This window comes from Pristis pectinata, chromosome 1, assembly GCF_009764475.1.
Source record: "Pristis pectinata isolate sPriPec2 chromosome 1, sPriPec2.1.pri, whole genome shotgun sequence".
NCBI classification, from domain to species: Eukaryota; Metazoa; Chordata; class Chondrichthyes; order Rhinopristiformes; family Pristidae; genus Pristis; species Pristis pectinata.
Genome location: NC_067405.1, coordinates 85,614,420 through 85,627,507, shown reverse-complemented (window position 1 = coordinate 85,627,507; position 13,088 = coordinate 85,614,420). Strand labels below are relative to the sequence as shown.

Genomic DNA, 13,088 nt, shown 5'->3' with positions numbered 1-13,088 from the left:
CCATCTTTCGAAGGATAGATTAATCCTGCCCTTCAGAATATTTTCCAAAAAAATTCGCTACCATTTGACTCACAGGCCTGTCATTACCTGGCTTATCCCAGCTGCCCTTCTGGAATAAGGATACCACAGCTGTTGTCCTCCAGTCATTTGGCACTTCACCCATGGCCAGCGAAGGTTTGAAAATCTCCGTCAGGGCCTCAATCTGCTCCCTTTCCTTCCATAGCTGCCTGGCTGTAGGAACATTTCTCACATCATGCATAATCAGAGGATTTACCCTCTGCTCTCACCACTTCCAATTTAAAATTAAAAGTCCAGCTTTCCATCAATGTGCTCTAATTTCTGCTGAGAAACATATCTGAATCTTACTCAATGATTCAGTGACCTTATAGGTAATATATTTTGTCACTTCTTATCTTGTTAATGACTTCCTCAATTAATTCATCTGGATTAATCAGATGTGACTTGTCCTTAAAGCCAAACTGGCTTTCTCTGATGGGTGATGTGCTCAACTGTCTCTTACAATAGACTCCAGTAGCTTCCCCACAATGAATGTTAAACTAACAGACTCCGAGTTAATAATAAAAACAGAAAATACTTAAACACTCAACAGGTCAGACAGCATTTGCAGAAAGAGAAACAAGAGTTAATGTCTCAGGTCAAAGACACTTCTACAGAACAGGCCTCTATTTACCTGGCTTCATTTTCACCCTCTTAAAACATGGAGTGACATTAAGAAATTTCCAATCTGGTGTCACAATTTCCAAACCAAGAGTTTGAAAAGATTGCCTTGACATTGGATTATGTGATGGTGTATTTTTAAGCACTACATAATACAATTTAGATGTTTTAATGAGCAAATCCTGAAAAAGCTGTTATTTGGTGAGAAGAATATAGTTCTCAAACTTGAGTTAGCATTTTCAGCTGCAATAAGTACCACCACATTTCGCACATCAGGGATATGCACTGAGCGGTCATCTATTATTCAATGCACATTTGGAGTTTTGGCAAATTAAACTAGACTGTGTTTTACATTTTTTTTAAATTTCCATTTAGAAAAACAGTTGGTCTCTTACAGAGAACAACATCTTCACAGCACTCCATTTAATGCAGGAGTACAAGATGAAAGGGTTAATCAACTACTCAATACTTCTACTGCAGACAATTTAGGAAACTGACTGGCTGGCGTCTCAGAGACTGTTTTGAGTGAGGAGCAATGCCATTTACCAACAGTGCTTCTGTCATGGTCTCACTGTGTGTGCTACTCACTTATTATGACATAGAGGAAAGCCATTCAGCCCAATGAATCCATGCCAACTCCCAATAGAGCAATCCCATCAGTCCTACGTCCTCCCCTTTCGTGTAGCCCTATCTCAATTTATTCACACTTATCCATTAACTCCCCTTACATTCATTTGCATATTAACTAAGTGATAATACAGAAGCCAATTAATCTATCAGCGCATCGTTGGGACATCGTAGGGAACTAGACCGCTGGAAGAAACCCACTTGGTCACATGGAAAATGTGCAAGCTAGGTGAGCTGGAGCTGCAGGACACAGCATCAGAGGTACAGATGGACACAACAGTGGATCATGATAGAGAGTTAACTTCTACTGTCCCTATCACCCAATCATATTCAGAAAACATTACTCCCACCTCCAGCTCTTCAAACTACAATGCATCCAAAGGGCAAGGCTTCCCAAGTCAGTGACGATGGAGATACGGGACTTTCATGGGCAGTTACAGCTAATCTATGTTGAACCACTCTGCCAGTAGAGGTCAACATCACTGTCACTCTAGCTTCCAGATTGTTTCAGATAACCGGGGGGGGGAGGAGAATCTATACCTCAGTTCCCAGTTTTCTGCTTGCCACAGCACAGAAGTAGTCAACTGTGCATTCTACTCAAAATAAAAGAAGTCTTGCAGAGAATGTCACCAAAGTCCCCAAAATGCAATTCCAATATCTGCAACAGCCAAGGATGACCTTGGGTAACTTGGAGTACCTGCTAAAGCATTTAGGATTCACCAGTTCCTCTTTCAGAATAAGACCTCTTGCAACAATAGGGAAAGCTAATATAGAAGTGCTGTAATACCATGATCATTATGGTTGGTCTGGTGTGTGTGTGTGTGTGTGTGTGTGTGTGTGTGTGTGTGTGTGTGTGTGTGTGTGTGTGTGTGTGTGTGTGTGTGTGTGTGTGTGTGTGTGTGTGTGTGTGTGTGTGCTCACACACATGCACATGCTTTGGTAGTTGAGGAAAGGCAAGACAGTAAAGAGTACAACAGCACAGCTGGAGAGATGACTGCTGTAAATGGCTAGGTGTTGGTACAAGAGATTGCTTGTGTATGTGACATGCGAGTTGTTGACAAAGGCTAAATCAGGAAGAATGTGAAAAGGAAGGTGGAGTAATGATTGGAAGAGTGGGAATAGGTATGTAGGTGTGTTTTAAGGCAGCATTAGTGAGATTTTATTCTGTGCATCAGAATTTTAACCTCAATTTATAAAAATATGGAACTTCTTGCTGTACTATTTCTAAATGTGCTAAATCAGTGCAGGAACATGTCTGTAGTCTCTTCTTTTCAACTCCTCGTTATTTTTGCCACAGGCACCCCAAGGGAACAGATTATATCTCCTCATTTCTATCTCATCCAACAAAATTTTCAAATCAGTATAAATAAACTCAGGTATGCATCCTCTCCTTCAGCTGTTTCTGAAGTCCAGAACAGTACACACGCTTTCAGCAGTGTTGTGGGTTGTTGCAGTTAAGGCCTAGAACCCTGAACTCAGAAATGAGTCAACAGTTGCTTGACTTGAAGCTATTATTATGGCAGTCAGTAGAGCTGCTGCCTCACAGCTTCAGCAACCCAGCTTCAGTTTGGACTTTCCATGCTGTGTGTATGCACTTTGGAAGCTCTTCCCGTGACCTCGTAGGTTTTCCCCACAGGCACTGCAGTTTCCTTTCACAACTCCAAGGTTCATAGTTTAATTGGCCACTGATAACAGCTCCTAATATACAGATGAGGGTATAATCTGGGGAGGGGGCAGGAGTTGATGGGAACATGGGGAGATTAAAAATTTGATTAGTGTAGGATTTGTGCAATGGGTGAGTGATGGTTGGGACAGACTCAGTGGGCCGAAGACCCTGATTCCATGCTGAATGCCTATTATTCTATTACTGTAACCTGCACATTTACAAGATAAAAATAAGTTTGCACAGACATTTGCATTAGAATCATGACAAAATACCCAGTCAAATCCAAACTGGCACAGGTCAACAAGCAGAGGTTTGGAATTCTTCTATTTAGCAGTGAATGAATACCTAGGCCTATAGTTTAATACTTCACCAACTGTCACCTGTTAGTGTCCTGGGGCAGAAATCTCATAATTGTTAAGTTATTGGGCATAATATGATAATTAAATGGTGGGGACTTGATTCTTGTGAAATGAAAAATCAGTACATAGGTTCTTGAAATTGCAGGATTGTTTTCAAAATATGCCATTCCCACCCAGTATGGCTCATTTGTGACTCCAAACCTACAGTAAACTGATTTTTAATTGACCTTCAGTTGAAGAATAACTGGGAATAATAGATAAATGACAATCTTGACCGTGATAACTACACAATGAATAAAAAATATTTCTTCTTTTCTTTATATTAATTTATTGCTCATCCTTAATTGCCCTTGAGGTGTTGTTGGTGATGGTGAGAAACATTCTTGAACTGTTGCAGTCCTTTTGATGAAAGTGCTCCCACAGTGCTGCTGGGGGAGGGGGGGGGGGTGGGGGAGTTCTATGATTTAGAGCCAATGACGAAGGAGGAGGCCAGGCGATATATTTCCAAGTCAGGAATGCTGTGTTGCTGGAGTGGGCCCATGCAGGTGGTGGTGTTACCATGCACCTGCTACCCTTCTCTTTCTTTGCAGAAGAGGCCATACATTTAGGAAGTGCTGTCAGAGTAACTTGAGCGAGTATCTGCAGTGTATTTTGTAGATGGTACACAGTGTAGCCACTGTGTGCTGGTGGTGGAGGAAATGAATGTTTCGGATGGTTGATGTGCCAATCAAGCTAGCTGCTTTGTTCTGGATGCTGCTGAGAATTTTTGGAGCTGCACTCATCTATGCAAGTGGAGAGGAGTCCATCATACTCTTGATTTGTGCCTTGTAGATGGTGGAAAGGCCGGGGTGCCAGGCAGTGTGTTAGTCACTGCAGGAAACCCAACCTCTGTTCTTGTAGCCATGGCTGGTCCACTTGAATTTTTGGTCAATGGCAACCCAGAATCTTGATGATAAGGGACTCTGTGGTAGTAATACCATTGAACATCGAGTACAAGTGATTAGATTCCCTCTTGTTGGAGACAGTCATTACTTGGCACTTTTGTGGTATAGAAATTACTTGCTACCTATCAGTCCATGCCTGAATGCAGTCTAGGTCTTGCTGATGCACGTATAGCTTCATTTGACAAGGAGTTGCGAATGGAATTGTACATTGTGCATTTATCAGTGAACATGCCCACTTCAGGCTCATGACAGAAGGAAGGTCATGGATGAAGCAACTGAAGCTGATTAGGTCTGGGACACTCCCTGAGGAACTCCTGCAATGATATTCTGGGGCTGGCATTATTGACCTCTGACAACATTCTTCTTTTATGCAAGGTGCGACTCAATCCATCTGAGCCCTTTCCCTTTGATGCCCCTTGACATAGGCTTAACCAGAGCACCTCAATGCCACATTTGGTCAGGTGCTGCATTAATATCAAAGGTAGTCACACTCACCTCTAGAATTCAGCTGTCGTCCATATTTGGACCAAGGCTGTGATAAGGTCCAGACCCAAGTGGTCCTGATGGAGCCCAAACTGGAGATCAATGGTTAGCTATTAAATAAGTATTGCTTAATAATATTGTCAATGACAGCTTCCATTACTTAGCTGATTATTGAGGGTAGACTGATTGGGTGGTAATTAACCAGATTGGATTTCACCTACGCTTTTTGTAAACAGGACATACATGGGCAATCTTCCATCATATTGGTAGATGCTCGGGTACAATTGTACTGGAACAGCTTGGCTAGAGGCACAGCTGGTTCCAGATCTTCAGTACTACAGCTGTGATACTGTCTGGTCCCTTCACCTTTGCTGTATCCACCTCAACCATTTCTTGATATGCTGTGGAATGAATTGAATTAGCTGGAGACTGCCTTCTATGAGGGTGGGGATCTCCAATGGCAGCCAAAATAGATCTATTTGGCATTTAGGGCTGAACATGGTTCAGAATGTGTCAGCCTCTTTAGCAATCACATGCTGGATCCCACCATTGTTGAGGATGGGATGTTCTTGGAGTCTCTTCCTTCCTTACATTGTCCATCGCCATTCACAAAAAGACACGATAGGATTGCAAATCTTGGATCTGGTCCTTCTGTTGTGAGATGACTTAACTGTCCACTGCATACAAATCATTCTGTAATGTAGCTTCACTAGGGTAGCACCTCATTATTATCAAATGGGATAAGTTTTCTTCTCAGTTATTAGATTTTCCTCCCATCATACTCCATGTGGGACTCTGCTGTTGCTGGACCAGCAGGTTTTCTGTACTACTGGGTGTTATTTCTATTAATACTCCAACACACTTTTTAAAATGGTACTCAATAGATTAATTTTTTCCACTTAGAATGGTGAGTTTAAAGGGAATGCAGGTACTAAGGTTCCTGTGAATTTAAAGAGAGGGCAAGAACCAGCATCTGGTCAGCCAAATACTAAACCATCAGGCTTTCCAAACAGTCAGATAATGCATTATTGTTTCAGTTTATTTTAATCCTTTCATCATAAAATAGATTCCAAGTACTTCTTTAAGTGAAATGCCTGTTATTTATATCAACTGTGCCATTGAAACAGGCCGCTATTCCCATTAGCAGCTCCCTTAGTCATAGCATGTTTAAAATGATGTTGATGTTTCATTTGACTTGGAAGTTCTTTCACCTTTTAATGGATTTTTGAGCACTTTTGATGCATTCAATATTTTCCCCCAATCCATTGAAGTACAGAAAGCAACAATTTTCTTTATCATTTGTTTATGACTATTTATGTTTTATAAATGACATTATAATTGGAACTTTCGCTCTTTAAAAGCAGGCATCGTTCTAAAGTAGGTCTTTGTGAACTTACCCTTAGGTTCACCAGTCAATAGCTCAGCCTAGTTTAATGTTTTCAGACTATGTCAAAACCTGGACTTATGTACAGGATAAGCTTTATCCTTCCTGAACTCTTTCACGGTGGGGTCATTGACTGCAAACTTGTCACTTACTGCCAGATTAATTCATTTTGGCTTGTTACTCATTACCAAGTCTAGTGTGGCCTTGTCAGTTCAAAAAAACATGTTCTCTTTAGTCAACTGCCCTACATACAGTCCTGAAATTAATTGGATTTACAACACAAATTGTCTTCCAGTCTATGCAAAAATTAAATTATTCCATTACAACTTTACTTCAGGGAGATAGAAATAATAAAGGAAATATTTTAAATACCTATTGGCAAAGATTTCTAGATTTATTCTCTTCTCATGGACCTTCAGAGTCATAAATATCAACTTCACAACCTGGAGATTCAATAAACTAGTCATATAATTGTACCCAGAATTCAAACCCAACTGAAACTTAGATTTCCTTCTGCCTGTAAATTTAATTCGTGAAACAGTCTCAATCCACTTCATAGTGAGCTAGAGCCACCAGTACAAAAAAACCTCCAAATATAGGAAATGGGAAGATTTCAACATGGCACATTATAAGAGAAAATTTGGAGGCTGGATAAAGCACATATAGGGGTGAGTCGAGGATGATTCAATCTCTATATAAATATGCTACAACTGACCAGAAATATCTTCCTTTGTCAGTGAAATGTGCCCAAAAGCAGTAAAAATCCTAACTGTGCAATGAAGCTCAGAATATGTTGCACAGGACTGGATTTGACAGGTGAACTTTTATGGTAATGACCTCTATATATCGTAAAATGCAATGTGAAAAGGGGAATTTATTTTTCAGGCAATACTGTGCACTGATAAATAAACAGTCACTTACTTGTTATCATTTGTTAGCTTAATTGCAGATGCAGTTGACGAGGCATCAAGGATCTCCACTGAAACAGAGGACATGTATAATTGAAAGTAGAATCTGATTTGAATCACCGAGAAGCAATAATTATTAATTTCATTCTAAATAACAGCTAAGATCCTCAATCCTTGGTGGTACATAAAAGAACTGGAAAATCAGATTATGCTCATGTATCTAACAGCCACATTGCTCCAAAGCCCATCTCTGTGGCTAACAAAACCACTGAGATAGAACACAGAAGTGCATCTTCAGAATTCTTATCTCTAAACAATGATAAAAGTGGAAGAGCAAAAGCACTGAACCCATTATTCTGTGTACAACTGCTGCACAATGAATCAAGCAGCAACCAGTGCCTTGAAATGGGAAGGATTAGAGAATAGTCTGAGAACCCACTACAACAATTTTCTCTGTTGTACTTTCCCATCAGTTTTACAGATTCTCTTTAGAGACCCAAGTCAACATCACCATTAAAACTTAATCTGAAAGCTAGCTCTCAATAAGCTTATTTACAATTTTTTCCATTAGTTTCTGTCACCTTTTGAGTTTAGAAAATGATAACATTACTGAGGTTCTATGCATCACACCTTCTGTACTTGCAAGATGCTTTCATTGCTCATTATAGAACCATAGAACAGTAGAGCATAATACAGGCCCTTCGGCCCACAATGTTGTGCCGACCTTTAAACCTCGCCTAAGATTATCTAACCCCTTCCTCCCACATATCCCCCTATATTAAATTCCTCCATATGCTTATCTAACAATCTCTTGAATTTAACCAATGTACTTGTCTCCACCACCACCTCAGGCAGCGCATTCCATGCACCAACCACTCTGTAAAAAAAAACCTCCCTCTGATATCTCCCTTGAACTTTCCACCTATTACTTTAATGCCATGCCCTCTTGTATTGAGCACTGGTGCCCCGGAAAAGAGGCACTGGCTGTCCACTCTATCTATTCCTCTTAATATCTTGTATACCTCTATCATGTCTCCCCTCACCCCCCTTCTCTCCAAAGAGTAAAGCCCTAGCTCCCTTAGTCTCTCCTCATAATCCACACTCTCCAACCAGGCAGCATCCTGGTAAATCTCCTCTACACCCTTTCCAATGCTTCCACATCCTTCCGATAATGAGGCGACCGGAACTGGATACAGAACTCTAAGTGTGGCCTAACCAGAGTTTTGCAGAGCTGCGTCATTACCTCGCGGCTCTTAAACTCGATCCCACGACTTATGAATGTTAACATCCCATAGGCTTTCTTAACTACCCTATCCACCTGTGAGGCAACTTTCAGTGATCTGTGGATATGAACCCCCAGATCCCTCTGCTCCTCCACACTACCTAGAATCCTGCCATTAACTTTGTACTCTGCCTTGGAGTTTGTCCTTCCAAAGTGTACCTCCTCACACTTCTCCGGATTGAACTCCACCTGCCACTTCTCAGCCCAGCTCTGCATCCTATCAATGTCCCTCTGCAATCTTCAACAGTCCTCCACACTACCCACAACACCACTAACCTTTGTGTCATCTGTAAACTTGCCAACGCACCCTCCTACCACCTCATCCAAGTCATTAATAAAAAATCATGAGAAGTAGAGGTCCCAGAACCGATCCTTGTGGGACACCGCTAGTCACAGCCCTCCAATCTGAATCCACTCCCTCTACCACAACCCTCTGCTTTCTACATGCAAGCCAATTTTGAATCCACACAGCCAAGCCTCCCTGGATCCCATGCCCTCTGACCTTCTGAAGAAGCCTACTATGTGGAACCTTATCAAATGCCCTACTAAAATCCATGTAGACCACATCTACTGCACTACCCTCATCAATCTGCCTGGTCACCTCCTCAAAGAATCGTTATCAGGCTTGTGAGACGATCTGCCCTTCACAAAGCCATATTATGCTACAACCAAAAAGATATGCAGATGACTTGGCTAGGGAGGCCTTAGATTGGTGGCTAAAAGTAGAGGTCTTTTTGAGCATAACATTAAAACCCAATCACCAGACAACGTTCTACTCCAAGCTCCCTCACTACAGTCTTAATCCAATTCACTGCAGTTCTACCCTGCAATGGCATAGTGTCTTCTCCAAGAATTTTCAGTCATACTCAGCCAATCAGAGCTCTGCCACAGTTTTTGGGGATAGGGTGGGGGTAATTGCATGGGGAGGGCAGCACCTACCAGCTCTACAGTGGCAACAACCTTCAATACCTCACAGAGACATTTTCTGCTTTTAACTAAGGTGAATGCATTTAACTGTTACTGGGAATGTAATGTGTTTACATAATAAAACAAGTCTTTTCAGGTTTTCATCTTGCTAAAGAAAAAGAGACAAACTATGTCCTCATTATCCACGGGGGATATTCTCCCATGCAGATAATAACACAAGTAATAGACGCAAGCAGTAACAGATTTTGAAATCACAAGGCACAGTTATATGGACAAAGACGGGTGGCTGTGGAACAGCCCATAGCAGGAGTTACTTGACCCAAGTGGCGTATGGTGTGGAAACTGATCACTGTTTCTAAACAGAATGATTTGTTCCTCCATGTGTACATATCAGTTCAATAACATTTGAGATGGGCCTGAGGCCAATCATATGAGTACATGGATCTATGGATAGCAAATCAACAGATAACAAGGACCAAGAGTATTGTGGATCCTAGAAATTAAAACATTTAGTTATGAAGTTCCACTCTGATCTGATTCAAGCCCAAGGACATTAACTTACAAACTCAATTTAACCTGACACGTATAGCTATGTCTCCTTGGGTTTGGATCGGTAGATGGGAAGATCTAGGAGCAACTCAAGCCCTCAACTTCTCAGTTCTGCCAATACTGTTTGGGGGAAAACAACTCAGTTCTATTCTCAAGACCTCTGGCAATGGTTGTGAACTGCATTATTTAATAGAAGAACCAAAGTGTGAAAGTAGTAAATTAATGCTTACAATTTTTGATCTCATACCCAAAAAACATTTTAACACCAGGCAGCTTTCGTTTATTTTCCAAATCTTCAACTGCAGATAAAAATCAAAGAGTTAAGTTGGAAACAATCATTTAGGAACACAAGAATAAGATGACATCCTTAGTACTTTGAGCCCCTTATACAAATTAATTAGATTTCAGTAGGATGCCAAGTTCCAAGAGAGGGGGCAGAAAAGATTTCCCCAGAATATTTCCAGGAGTGAGGGCCTGAGCCTGGAAAAGGTGATCTTTATTTTCCTTAGGGCACAGAAAGTCAAGAGAAGATCTGATGGATGTGTACAAAATCTTGACTGGTTTAGATACTGTAGATAGAGGGAAACAGTTTCCAGTAGCAGATGGTTCAAGGACATAGGGAAAGATTTAAAGATAGGGGCTAAAGAAACAAGAGGGATGTGAGGAAAAACCTTTTTCTTGTTACATTGTCATGATCTGGAATTCACTGGTTATAATAGCAGAAATCAGATCAGTGCCTAGAAAAAGAAAGTGGATAGCTAAATAAAAAAAACTAATCTGCAGGGCTAGGAGGATAAAGTTAACAAACTGGGATGATGGAATTTTTTTACTTTCTGCTGACACAGAATTGATGGGCCAAATGGCATCCTTCTATGCTCTATCAATTCTACCATTCTGGTTCATAACTGCTCTGTTTCTCAACAACTTTTACCATGCTTGATTCTGTAACCCTAAGTATCTTTGCTAAAAAAAACTGTTTTGAAAAATGAGTACAAATAAAACTAAATTTATCTTTTTTTTGAACAGCTGAGCAGTCCAGATTTTCTTTGTGTGAAGTCCTCCTGACAGTGCCAAAACAGCACAAATCTAATTTCAAACTTATGTCCCTTGTTCTCAAAATTCCCAGCTCAGCAATAGCTTCTATACACTTCATCAGGTGCTTTAATCATCTTAAAGATCTCAATTTGAACATCCCTTTATATCCTATATTGCAAAGGAATATTGCCATCAATATGGCCCATCTTCAAAAAAGTAGCCCTTTTCAGCTTAAGGCAGAATGGACAGAACTGAAACCAATAGGTTGAAGTTGTCTTAGTACAACTGTGGCATGCATAGTTTCCACTATTTGCATTCCAGCTCCCTTGAGACAAGAGTCAGTTTTGTTATCCACTATAAGGCATTTTGTATTTATCAGGTCATTCTTTGTGACTATTTTCACTCAGGCACTTGTATCTTTTTTCTTTTATAATTTCCTAATGGATTATAATAAATTTTCAGAAATAGTTGCCAAAATATGCCACTGATCCCCACTTTATTTCCGGTTCATTTTCTCTACAGCTGACAAAATTGCAACAAATTGGTTTGGATGATGATTTAAGACGGTATATGCTATGATTTGATTGTTTTCAGCAAGGTCTTGTGGATGGAGGACATTTGCCATTCATTTCCTTTGCATTCTACTTACTATCATTTTGAAATTGAACTTTGTTGACTGAGTCAACAACAGAGGTATGGAAGGTCAGTAGCAAAAAATACTACAAAGAATATCTGAAACAAACAGTTACAGATGATTGACAGAAAAACAGAAAATGCTGATATTCAGCAGGCCTGTGGAGACAGAAACAGATTTAACATTTTAGATCAATGACCTTTCATCAGAACTGGAAATGAGAGAAAATAAGTATGGTTTATATTGCAGATAAGGGGGAGGGTGGAGAACAGAGGGCATGTCTGTGATAGGGTGGAGACCAAGATTATCTGGTTTCTCTCTACCCCTCCCCAATTTACAACAAGCTTCTTTACTCAATTTTCACGTTATGATGAAAAGTTACCGACTCAAAATGTTTTTCTCTCCAGTTACCGACTAACAGAGGAAATACTGTTAGTCAGCTTTTATCTCTTATTTCCAGTATCTGCAGTTTTTTTTGTTCATCTGGGGAAGTAGACAAGGAAGAAAAGCTCTGATATAAACCAGTAATGATTTGTGTAACAACAAGAATTATACAGTATAGTTTTGTTTTGAAAAAGAATTGAATGAGGTGGAGAAAAATAACAAGGATGCTTTAATGGGACATTAAGCAGCCTACTTCTGCCTGCTTCCTCGTTAGCCTACTTTGCTACCATCTCTCAATGGCCCCTCTTTACTTCATTCTCCCTTTCCCATCGCACCAAGTTACCTCTCTCCTCTTATTCTTGACTTTTCTCAGACCCTAATGGCATTGTAAAGATAATCCATCCCTCTGTCCTTCTTGGCCCATCTGCAGCCTTCGACATAGTTGACCACATTCTCTTCCAATGTCTTGCCACTGTTTGCCTGGGTCCATTTCTATTTATCCATTCATAGCTGGCAAATCACCAGCTGTTTTTTTTTCCTCTCTTCCTGTACCTACACTGGTGTTCCTTGAGGATTTATCCTTGGCTCCTTACCTTTCTCGTCTGCATGATGTCCCACATCATCTGAAAACACATCTATTTCCATATGCATACTTGATGTCACCCAGCTCTATCTCATCACTGCATCTCTTGATCCATTCACTGATCCCAAAGTGGCCATCAAGTAATCAAACATTGAACCTACCTTCTTTGGACTTATCACAAACTATTCACAGTCACTGACTCCTCCCCTGCTCCTCGCAACTGTATAAAACTGGACCAGACTGTTTGAGCCTTGGTAAAATATTAACCCAAGATGACATATAGAGCACATATCCAAGTCATCATTAAAACCATTAACTTCATCTCAATGACATTGCCCAATCTCATCCCAGCTTCAATTCATCAATCACTGAAACAATCACCCATTGTTCTACTGTTCACCAATTTGAGGTTACTCCTAAAACTGCTGCCCATTTCCTAATTCACAATGTCTGATTCACCTTCTGGTTACTGACATACCCTAAGCTTCCAATACATACCCAGGATCTGAATTTTAAAACTCTTTTCAATTTCAAATCCTCTCATGGCTTCCAGCTCCTCCATCCCTTGATCTGCAATCTCCTCCAGCCCCACAACATAGAAATGTGTGCTCCTCTAATTCTGACATTTTGATCATTTTTGAAGTT

At 40.5% G+C, this 13,088-nt stretch overlaps 1 protein-coding gene across 2 annotated transcripts in view; it reads right to left on the bottom strand.

Annotated features, from left to right (window-relative positions):
- The window catches only part of exd1 (exonuclease 3'-5' domain containing 1), a 61,571-nt gene that overhangs the window by 46,493 nt on the left and 1,990 nt on the right, over positions 1-13,088 (bottom strand). Inside the window, exons 2-3 of one of the 2 annotated variants that reach the window (XM_052023431.1) lie at positions 10,038-10,106; positions 7,063-7,120 (exon numbers count right to left, since the gene is read on the bottom strand). In XM_052023431.1, coding sequence (XP_051879391.1) covers positions 7,063-7,120; positions 10,038-10,106 — 127 coding nt within the window. The remainder of the gene's footprint in view (positions 1-7,062; positions 7,121-10,037; positions 10,107-13,088) is intronic. The other variant, XM_052023439.1, reaches the window with a different exon arrangement.